This window comes from Thermobia domestica, chromosome 3 (genome assembly GCF_964235325.1).
Source record: "Thermobia domestica chromosome 3, izTheDome1.hap1.1, whole genome shotgun sequence".
Lineage (NCBI taxonomy): Eukaryota > Metazoa > Arthropoda > Insecta > Zygentoma > Lepismatidae > Thermobia > Thermobia domestica.
The window spans coordinates 267,321,570-267,334,042 of NC_137456.1; the positions used below are offsets into that span (position 1 = coordinate 267,321,570).

Sequence of the window (12,473 nt, forward strand, 5' to 3'; positions counted from 1 at the left end):
TAACTTGTTTGTGTAAAATATATTTCAGAGTGGAGATTTTAGAGATTTTTGATTTGATAATATTAAAATTTTTTAAGGTAATTACATATATGTAATTAGAGTTATATAAGTATATATATTGATTTGTTTGTCTAATATGGTATTTTTCTATGTTATAGATTTCCTGCAGCTAAAATATTCCTTTGGATTTTTTTCCTCTAAAGTGTGGCGGTTGTAGCATACAATCCCTTCGAGTTACTACGAAAAAGAAGAATGGATTCGTACAAGGAAAATATATATATATAAATACATATACATATTTATATTATTAGTATTGAAATATATAAATTGTAAAGTAATTAGAAGTTCACACTTGTCAAAAAATTCTTTTTTTAAAGAAAGTATATAATAAAAAAATTGAAAGGAAAATGTGCGGAGGAATACACTGAAAAAACTGTAACTATTGACAACTGTAGAAAAACGAGCTGAGCGCGCGATCGTTTACGGGACGGTGCCTAACTCGCCGATCCTTACCTGCCAGCGTGACTCTTGCTTACGTCGACTAATTACTGGGTTACAGATGTGGTTGTTTGTTACGTCTTGCGTTCGCCGCTTCGTTTTCCTTTGATCACTAGGATATGTTTTAATGCAGTTAGTTGGGCAACTCGGTGTTCCGTGCCAGTGAATTTAATACTATTCATTATTCATTGTGAATTGAAAGCTATATTATATTTCGCAATTTGGAATAATTTATTAGTGATTCTGGAAAAAAATTGGAGAAGCAAAAGGTGATATATTTTAAGTAAGAACGTTACAAAGCCAGAGAGGGATTTTGGTGGCCAAGGGAGGCAGTGAAAAAATAGTGAATACAAATCGCTCTTTTTTGTTAGTTTTGGTGCTCTGAGATTTAATTCTAAGTACATTTCACGTCTGAATTCTCATTTAATTCTTTCTGAAAAATATTTTTTCATAAAAAAAACAAAATTATAAAGAGAGAAAAATAATAGTGTTGGAAAATTCTGATAATAGACTATTTGAGCGAATGCTGGATTTTACCTTGTTTTAACAAGTAAATCGAAAGTATTGTCGTTACGTAAAGTTCTTTCAAGTCGTGATTTACTGAGTAGATTGTTCGGATTCGCGATAATGGAGGAAATATCAGTCTGGCACTGAGTAAAAAATTGCTTTAATTATTGGTCATCTGTCCACTCAAAGAAGCAAAGGTTTCCATTGAAGGTTGACGGTCTGAAGGTAAAAATCAAATAAATTAGATACAGATGAGTGACAACTTTGATTTATCTTAAACAAGTAGTTGTGTCAGGTGATTTATGTATATTCTGAGGTCGTCTGTAGAATTGGTTTTCATCAAGGGATAAAATTTGCTGACCTTTGCATTTGTTTGAATCCATAATTAAGTTCCTCCCAATTAGGTGGCGAAATATATTTATTGATTCTGACGGAGACCACCTTATTAAAACTCGAGCTTTTTCCGATCCAATGTTTCAATTCCTTTTATAGCTTTTCTTTGCAGCTGAGATATTCTGTTTTAATATTGATATTAAATTTATTTTTTTTTCAAAGAAAACGAATACTCTCGATTTTTCTTCAGTTGTCAAGAGGTTCAAGATTTGATTTTTAAATAAGCTCAAGTTGATAATCAATTTTGCATTATTACTAAATCAGTGTTTGTTTCTGAATTATAAGAACGCTGATTTAGTCATTTTTTAAAGATTTGACGACTGAGATTAGTGTTAAACTTGAAATAGAGGAATTACAATTCTGATATTCGTAAAGCATTCACGATTTCTTTATCTATTAATTACTGCTTCCTTCTTAAGTATTTTGATAGAATTAAAAATATTTGGAATTAAAAAAAATATTTGAGATTAAAGTCAGATATAAAGATAATTAGATTGAATTTAGACAAATGTTGAAAAGATCAGAAAATCGAGATTTATCATAGAAATTTGCTTGTGGTTTGAATACTGTGTATATTTAATATTCAAACGTTTTAGTGCATATACACTAGCCTCATTTGGTTACAATAGAATTGTTAATTTTTGAAAAGTTGAAACATTGTGTTTGATTTTTGATCTGTTTATGTTTGAAGTTTTTACCTTGTTTACTTTTTGAAATGAAATATTAGATGTATAATCAATCGTCTGCATCGAGGTGGATTCGTAATATGCCACAGCCCAACACAAGCCCGCCCTGCCAGGTTTTATCAGACTGAGTCCAGATTGACACTTTGTATTATTAATTGTTTTTTATATTTTTTTCAAACTCTTGATTTGGATTCGAATTGAGGAGGCTAGGTGGGAGTGGGCAATATAGTTGGTGAGTACTTCAAGTTATATGTCCGCAGCCAAACTATTACAATAATAATTTTTGCATGGCTAGGTTAGGATTCTGAAAGATGGTTCTTTGGATAGAGTGCATACTAATTGCTAAGTGAAGTTTTTGCCCGACTACGAGAGGTCCCATCGTATATGAGCCATGGAATTTAAATTTAATTTTGCAAGTTCTCGGCAGCCTATAACTCCAAAGGGAAGCAGATGTGCTCCCAGGTTGGATTATACTTTTTTTGCTTATCTTGGTGTCAGAAATCACTTCCCAACAGTTATTTTGAAATGCAATGCATATTTGTTTGTAGGTTTTAAAGAAGTATCGGTTGCTTAGAATTGATTTACATATTACACTTTAGAAACAGTAAAACAGTAATGTTTAACTTAAATATTTTTTTCAGATAGTAAGTCATATATCTTTGCAAGTTTCATTGCAGTTGATCCAGAATTTCCACACTTACACTTGAATATGCACCACATGATCTTTATAACAGAAAAAATGTAAAATATTGAAATGCATATTGCAGAACGTTTCTGTAGTCAGGAATAATTAATATTCACAATAATTTTAGTGCGAAGAAAACATTCACGAGAAACGTTACTTGATGGATTCAGTTTGTAACCTTTACATTGTAATTGAATTAAGGAATGGAAAATCAGAGTTGTCTTATTCACCTAACAGAGAAAGAAAATATTCCGCTTCTTTGTTCAAAACTTTAGTTAGAAAAGTGTTACCAAATCTAGAAACTTACCTTCATACCCACAATTCTTCACAGTAGTACGGAAGATAGTAACTTGAAGATACGGAAGATGTTACCGCCATATTTATTAATATCATTTACTATTTTGATATTTGTACGAGTATATTACACACACGAAAAACGCTGTCCGCTATAAAAACATCGATGTCTCAAACGAAAGTAACTATTTCACGACCTTTTCTGCACAATATCAGTGAAATAATTATACACACCTAAGGAAAATATTAAATTTTCAAGAAATAATCCCTAAGATATTCCGTTGAAAATGTGTGGTTCTGAGTCATCTCGTAAACAATAGGGTAGACCGTTTTGCACTTTCGTTGGAAATTCGATTATGGCTAGTGCGGAAAAGGCGCCACCGACCTTACTGATATTTTTTGATTTTTTTGGTCAACCCCTTACTCTGCCCTAACGGACTTTAAGTTTTTATAGGTGTTTGGTTAGGCAACACGCACAACACCAAGGACAGAAAAGCTACTTGTTGTCGTTTTTAGCGACATGATGAGTGTAATACAATTATGTTATTAAAGGAAATTTGTAGCAATGCCAGTAAATAAATTTAAAATGATTATGACTCTATGTAGAGACATATTATCTCGGTTGTTGGAATTAATGTCCCGAATTTGTTTGAAATGTCACGTTAACGATGATTATAATCATAACTCTTGATATAACACCATTTGTTTTTGACAACTCTTCGCTTATGTACACCGACAACAAATGCCATCTAGCGGCAGGCTACACAACTTCGTGGTTCCTTACTTCGGCCAAGCTCTTCGAGCGTCATTGCAACGTCTGGTTCCCTCCAGAAGATTCGCTCACCTCCAGTTCGTCTAGTTGGCTGCAGAACCAACGCCAACATTTCTAGAATATTCTCGCACGAAGTTCGGCGATAATATAAAAATTGCGTATTTCGGTTAACAAATCCAAGAGGCATGTTTATTCCAGCTTAAGCTTTAACGGTTTTAGTTCGCTGCTGTTTCTGTTAACACAGAAAGTTTGGCATTATACCTAAAGTTACAGTCTTCTTAGTGCGATACGATTCAGAGTCATTTTCTATACTTTGGTTTCGAAGTTCGGAAGCAATGGAAAGTAAGATCATGAAAAAGCGTCATAGCAGAAAAATGCGGGAAAGTGTGACACGAGGCTTATGTGGCACTCCAAGTGAAACGAGTGACGTGCAGTTATCCACTTACGCTGACGTTTTGCGACATTATCATTGGTTTCGAAGTGGTTTAAGTGGTGACTAAAGTGCACCTACGAGTAAATTACCAGTGACTGACATTTGTAAAATAGCTGGGCAAAAGCTGTGCATATATGGCGTAAAGCAAGCATTCGTGTGGTTTCAGAAAAGATATGTGAAAACATTTTATAATAAGTGTTGCACCAAGGAAGAACATTTCAGTCGACAATATAAGAAGCAATACTTTGAGGAAGGTTTTTTGCAAACGAGGAAAAGTCTCTTTTTGATATTGCGTCTTGCAAATGTAAAACCACCGAAGATTGCAACTGTGAGAGGACACGCATGATTCCAAAGTGAAAATTAAAGTTTCTTTTTCAACAGAGAAGATCACGGGAAATGAGTATTGGTAACATTAACGTCCGAACAAGCAAATCTCTCTCAAAGATGTTTTCCCGTAAAGTGAGCAGATTTAAGGTCAGACAACCAGGAAAGGCGCTGGAAGCGATGAAACAAGCCCATCCGCTAGTGGGATTAGGCTTAGGCACAGGTCAAAGATACTAGCGTCGTCATGGGAATAATTTCGAAGCTTTTGAATGAAGATGGGCGAGAAGCGACCAAGAACGAAACATAGCCTAAAGTGCATCTGTCTTCGAAATACAGAGGAGACAGCGTCTTGAACTGGAGCTTCAAAAGGACAGGTTACTTTGATCACTTCTGACGTACTTTAGGATGCGAGACTCATAACGTCAGAGGACAAAAATCTTGTTTTCGACAGATCTAAGGTACGAAGAGGAAAAGATAAACTGGGTGAGGAGATCCAGAGAGAAAAGGCTCGCATAGGCCGGGCGATTACATGTGAAAAAATGATGCAACTCTTGCGCAAGAAAGAATTAGCGGCAAAGTACGAAGACGAGAGGTTACAGAAAAGCATATCATTGTTCTATCGGAGCAGGTTTCAGAATATTTGTGTCATGCCACACCTATGTCAGGCACTCTCAAGGATATTGCCGACACTATATTAGCGTTTTTAGGGAAGAACCTGTACGACGTGTCAAGTCTTGAGGCAGTCTGCAGCGATGTTGAAGCCACGAACACAGGATGGGATAAGGGCGTAATAAGCCAAAATAAAATATCTTTAGGGAAGGAAATGCCGCATATCATTTGCCTTCTTCATACCAACGAGTTGCCGTTTCGACACCTGGCTAACGAATTGGATGGTGGGACGACGGGCCTCAACGCTTTTTCTGGCCCTATCGGTAAGAAATTAAAGGATTTTGAACGTTGACCGATTGTCCCCTTTACACCCATTCCCGTTGAATGAGTGTCTGAAATTGAGAAGACAAATGGATTAAGCAGCGGCCAGAGTTATATCTTTGAAACTTGTAAGGCTGTTACTACAGGAATGTGTGCTACCGATCTAGCAAACATGAAACCAGAATCATTATCACATTAACGATGGCTTACATTGTCCTGTGGGATGCTTCGCCACTACGTCAGTACTGATAAACCTACTTGAAGTAAGTGTCTACTTTGCCAGTGCATTGTTAATGTATACGCTCCCGTCTGGTTTTCAATATTTTGAAATCTTTCGTGCGAAATAGGCTTCATGCATCTGTTTAGCATAGTTAAGCTATCACGTTTTCTGCCAGAAAATCTACAACACATAGTTCATTATGTTGTACAAACAAGCTTATACTACGCTCATCATGAAGACATGTTGATAGCTATGAAAGTATATGAAAATACGCATATTCGAACGTTAGACTGGAGAATGATAAAAATGTGCCCCAGACAGAAGACTTCGAGATCAAGTCGCTCACGTGACTTCATTGTTCCGAAATTAAATATTACAGTTGAAATTTACTACGACGTGATTAATTGGCCTAAATGTCTAGGAGAGCCGCCAATCACACAAAACCTAACAGATCAGCACAAAACATCCGGCTTCTGCTACTCTAACAACAACATTGTGTTGCCATAGTCAAGCTGTGGAATGCACTGTGAAGCTGATGTCCGGGTCAGTGTCGAAAAGTGCGGCAAGAACGCAAGAGATATCTACAGTAGAGCCAAACTGAAGTCTAGAACAAGAATGCCCCGCTTCGAGACCAAGAAGAAGTACGTGACCTAAGATCAAATGTCAACCTATTCCTAGTGGGTGGGTGGGCGGTGGGCGGAAAACGATGTGCAACCATCTCCCCGGATTATTTATTGTACAGATCAGAATAAGCGAAGAGTTGCACAAAGAAAATCATGTTATATCAAGGACTATGACTATAGTGATCATGAACGTGGCATTCCAAACGAAATCTGGACATCAATTCCAACAACTGAGCTAATACGGCTGTACTTTAACTCATAAACATTTTAAAAGTATTTACTGGCATTGCTACAAGTTTTTTTATAAACTAATTGTATTATACCCATCAGGTAACTCTAAAAACGACCCCAAGTAGCTTTGCCGTAATTGGTGTTAAGCGTGTGGCCTAACCAAACCCTTAAAAAACTAAGTCCGTTCGGTCAGGGTAGGGGTTGCCCAAAAAATAAAAAAAATCAGTAAGGTCGATTCCACAGCACCAGCTGTGATTGAATTTCCAAGAAAATTGCAAAGCGCTCCACCCTAGTATACAAACGTTTTGTCTTTCCATTTGTGAAAACGTATTAGATAACTTTCCATTTCAATTTAAAGGAAAATACATTCCCAAGTATATCCATTTCCTAAAGAGTTATGCAAAGAAAGAAAGCAATTATAAGTTTTTTCTTATCTACGTAATGCTTTTTGCTACTGCTAACATTTTTATATAAATATCATGGTACTCAATAATAATTTGTACAGTAAAATATGACACCTTACATGTACTATTGAATGTGTAATAGCAAAATGTTCTACCTGACAATTTGGTGTTATTCATATTGTGAGACAACTCAAAAGTACTACTTAATACAACTAATTAAAACGCACGTATTTATTTGTTACCACAGCATATGTAGTTGAAATGTGTATGCTAAACTTATGCATGTCTTAATATTGCTGAGGTGGAGTATTGTAGTATCCTGCCTGAGTATTATATTGCGGTGGAGTACCGTAGTCAGCCTGGTTATAGTATTGTCCCTGACCACTGTGTTGTACCGGAGGAGAATACTGAACCGGTGCACCATATTGTACCGGAGCAGAGTACTGTACCGGTGCACCATAACCTGCAGCATAACCTCCTTGTGGTTGTATTTGTTGTCCCTCTTCCTTTGCTTTCCTTGACTCAGTAAGCTCTCGAGTGTAGCTGACCACCACAAAATACGTAAGGGTAGCCATACCTAGAAAATAAAATTATAAATTTAAAACACAAAATTAAATATTAAATGAGGAAATTAATTGCTCTTGCCGGAGCAGGCTATTGCATGTGCTTAAGTCTTCTGCATCTGTTTAGGAACCTAACGATAGTTATAACTATATTGTATATTTGCCTGGGACACATGTCTGGTTGCCGGCCGTGTAGTTATGTTAGTGATCTGATTAGGGTTGCACTTTTATAGTTAGTGGTGGGTTCATTATCTACTACTATGTTCGCGTCAAACGCCTTGTGCATTTATTTTGTGCTATAAGGAACAAAGATGGCAAAATCAACCATAAAGTATGTGTCAAGAGCAGAAGATATTATCTGTATTGCAAAAGAAATGTACTGGAGAACGATTCCCACTTTCGAAGAACTTATGTTATTTTATTTATCTAGGCATCAGGAAATGAAGAGAGGCGGAAGCAATTAATCAGCAGAGAATTTGATTTTCAAGGCGGTAACAGAATAGGTGGAAGAAAATTGGATACGTGCTTGGATTTTTGTTCTGTCGCTCCGCAGTATATTAACAATGATGAACAGTCACCTCAGGCAACGGAATTTTTTAGTTTGAAGTAACAGAGAGAATTAAATAAAAAATAATTTATGAAGATTGAAGAAGAAGGACAATAAGGTGATGGTATAGCAGTTTCCAAGTGTTTACATTCGACGGTATGTCGTTGTAACGGCAAATTGAAAGTACCTGAATCGGAAAGAGTACTTCTGTCCGACCAAAGGTCAAGTTGAAATGTGGTAATAGATTCTATTAACGTTATTTGGACAAGAAAACTGAACAAACGAGAAGCAAGGAAAGCGAAAGGAGATCTTGCGGTGAACATTTCAACCAACCCAGTACCAGTTACGCTAAAGGATCTTAAAACTCCTGATCATATTGGGAAACAAGAAAGAAAGGAATAAAGAACACGCAGAAGCTGGGATATCCTTATTCTCGTTTGAAGTATCCCTCGAAGAAGACAAGAACGCAATCACCGATTGGATGTATTAAATACGAAAATGAGAACATTCCTCCCAACTTCAGCAAAAATAAGGAGAAAACCATTCTGACTCGAAGAAAACTGACAGTAATTGCTACCGCAGTTTTGGAAGATTTTGACATTGTAAATCCAAAGCAGCTGCAAAACATAGTTGACAGAAGTAAAGTACAAAGTGAGATTGCGAAAATCGTAAAAGTGTAAGAACTAAAGTGACTGTTAATACAGTGAAACTACTACCATCTATTTTGATGCGAGAAAGATCAAACATTCGTGATGGCCTGCTCCGGAAACCACAGGGAAAAATGAAATGAAATCTTTGAGTTTTACGTCCCACGCTTATGCCAGTTAAGATAAAGGAGACGGTGATGATGAGTAATGAATGAAATAGTGGAATGAAGGAAGTGGGAGGAAACGGGAGAACCCCGAGAAAACCCACGCACACGGTGTTTGTCCACCAAAAAGTTCATTTGCCGGGGGCTGGGATCGAACCCAGAAACTCAAGCACCAGAGGTGAACGCTCTACCACTGAGCTACCGCGACTCCTCCTGGAGACCACAGGAATTTGAAGATGAAAGAACGTTATTGTGTCCTTGCAGAACCGGTAACATATTTCTCGGCCACTTCTCTTTGACCAGATCAGCATCAGCAAATAATATTACTGGTTCTATCTGCTACGAAAAACTGAAAATGTGAGCTTGATATATGGTAACTCTCGGCTGCGATGGCACTAATGATAAGGCTGGGTCAAAAGGAGGATTTATTAGAGTGGTCGGCATATATTTATGAAAGACCTTGCAGTGATGCATATGTTTATGGAATTTCATTGAACTATGATTCCGTCAGTTACTGAAAGAAATCGATTATGTAACTAATGGTACTTTGTCTGGTCCTTGTGTAACATATCCATTGTCTGGATTCGGAAAAATGTCTTCAGAACTGAACACATTTCTAAATCTGCGTTATCTCAGTTATGATCAAACGTTCTAGTACGAAATATTTTAATCTGTCATAAGGGGAGCCTGTGATAGATGCCTATCAGATAAGAAACTTGGCAAACTTAAGCATGCTCGATGGTAGGCAATGGCTTACTGCCTTTTGTGTTTACATACTGTATAGCAAAGCTAAACCCTTCATAAGAGCTCAAAACTGTCATAAAGTTGATGGTAAAACTATATTTGTGTCAGTTCTCAAATTTCCTGCACTTTCTCGCCTTACTCGTAGTCATACGTTACTTACATATGTTACACCCAATTTATCGCTTATACAACGTTTCGTTGTATTTGAGACTGGCACCGTTGTTTAATAGTTTCTGAAATGTTGATATTTTTGATTGTGAAAATTATTTTAAAAACAATTTAAAGTCTCTGTTAATACGGTACATATTCTTTGCATATATGACAATACCTTTTGTTTTAAAAATCTTCAAATGACGCTCTGTAGAGGTCCCATGTTCAATCTTTCCTTACTCAAGTTCACGGTTTAACTGAACTGCCACAGCCAGGTAGCATGTTTCATATACCCACACCAACAAATGACCTTTGCCTTATCTCCATTCATATTCAACTCACTTTGTGAGGGCCAATTGAACCCATACCGCGAAAAAAGCTGCCTAAGTTTTTTTCTTACCATCAGAGAAGATTGAATTATAACCTGCTTATTCAATTTCAAATAGAATAATCTAGATTGGTATCAAATAGAATCAACCAGCATCAATCACTTGTAGAATGGTCACTATTTATTCTGCATTATTTTTCAATCCTAATTCCGAACAGTTAACTTTGAGATTGACAGACAATATGTTCAAATGGTTATCTCAATGTTCTCTCGCTTCTGTGACTTCCTTCATTCTTATGCTCCCAAAATTAATGTAACGATGATAATAACAAATAAAGTGTTGGAGTGAAGAAAATGAGAGGAAACGCGTATTTGACCACCAAAAAGTCTATTTAGGGGAAGCTGGGATCATGTAAAACGTTAAAAAATATAAAACGATGTTTCGTACCATTTAAATGATACATAATTTATGACATTGATCCAGACATATAACACATATATTTTCGTAACTAACAATCCGTATTAATACATTGGAAAATCTTTCTTTGAAATTTGAAAGTAACTACAAAATAATAAAGTACAATATCGATGAGAAACGTATATAGAAAACGAGACAAACTTATTAATCAGTAATTTGTTAATTGATTTGTTAATCCTTCCTCTAATTGAAAGACCTGCAAATACAAGACATTTGGTAGGCTTATGAGCCGAACTTGTTGAAACTCATAACATTCGCTTGTTGCCGAAATTATTTTAAACTCATCCCCCATATTTACATTTCCCTGTCTCTAGCCTGAAATTTTGTTAACCCCTGTATTTGTAACATCAGTCAATATGACAATACCAATTGAGTTTATTGTTGAAAGATAATTAGTGCCCATCAACCAATTTTACTAAAAACACATATAATTAAAAAAACATATTAAGGAAAATATATTAATAATAACCATATGCATTCATATATATATATCTGCATCTTAATTGGTATATTATTTTTCTTATAAAAAATCACTGGACATCTTATTTGTGTACGAGAACTTTACCCGACCGGAAATCTATGGTTGACTCATCAATCAAATTTGCTTCATTTAAAAATAGAAAAAGAACGCATTTCCTGTTATGAATTCTAAATATCCCATCTCAACCATAATCTCTTGTTTTCTTTAAATCATTGTGATTAAAATCTTCAAAACTAAATACGAATTAAACGCAACAGGAAATTAAATGTCTGTGCAGGAAATGGTGTAATATGTAGAATAATTGTGTTTATTAAGATATGTTATCCTCAACCTATTTGGGAAAATGAAAACAGTGTCGTAGCCGAATTCGGAGGAGTGCAGGGCAAGTTTCTCTTTTCCTTAAGGATTCTTAATAATACTACTACTACCACTACTATTATTACTACCAATAATAATAATAATAATAATAATAATAATAATAATAATAATAATAATAATAATAATAATAATAATAAAATAATAATAATAATAATAATACCAATTAAACTCTTGGAATTGGTATCTACAAAATGCTAAGCTATAGCTCTTTATCTGAATTTCACTCTTTGTTACAATGTTTAGGCATCTCCATCAATGAACACACTAAAAAAAAAAGTGTATCTCCCTAACTCGCTATTGAACAGTGGGGTCAAAATTATTTGGATCCTCAACCCAAGTTAAATTTTTGTCCACCTTGCCATTGCTCATCCTTGTTCATTGTTATGCACGAATTACTCTTTCATTCCATGTCTATATGAGAAAAGTCTAATATAGTAACTATGATATCATATTCTTTGGTACTAAGTTAATCATATTAGTAAATTTACAGTACCACAAAATAAAATGATCACCATTGTAAATTGTCAGTTCACAAACTGGTACGCTAATTAATCCTCAATGAATGTAACCTAGTGTGTAATTGAGGCACGCCGTGCCTGTCTTATTCCATACATTACAGAGTGAGAGAACCAAAAATTCACTTTAAGTATACTTAACATGAATGAATTGCTCAATATAAACAAAATTAACGCTATTACAGTTGATAGTTAAACAGTGAATTTTGTAACATACAACTCATTGTAGCCACTATATTACTAGTTGTTGGTGTAGATGTACTCGTGTATTGATAAAAGTTGATAATGTTCTCGAAGCTTTCTATACTAGCCTTGAACCAGTGTTGGGCAAATTTTAATTGAATTAACAATTAACAATTAATCTGTAAATTTAATTGTTAATTGCAATTAACAATTGAAGTAAGTAAAGGTTAATTGTTAAATACAGTTGGACATTAATAATGGAGAATCAATTGCAATTAATCAATTGATTGAAAGT

At 35.3% G+C, this 12,473-nt stretch overlaps 1 protein-coding gene across 1 annotated transcript in view; it reads right to left on the reverse strand.

Moving 5' to 3' along the window:
- Positions 1 to 7,216: 7,216 nt before the first annotated feature.
- The window catches only part of LOC145681644 (uncharacterized), a 255,102-nt gene continuing 249,845 nt past the window's right edge, over positions 7,217 to 12,473 (reverse strand). Inside the window, exon 6 of the mRNA XM_081753266.1 lies at positions 7,217 to 7,577. Within this exon, the coding sequence (XP_081609392.1) occupies positions 7,288 to 7,577 (290 nt within the window). The 3' untranslated portion in view covers positions 7,217 to 7,287. The remainder of the gene's footprint in view (positions 7,578 to 12,473) is intronic.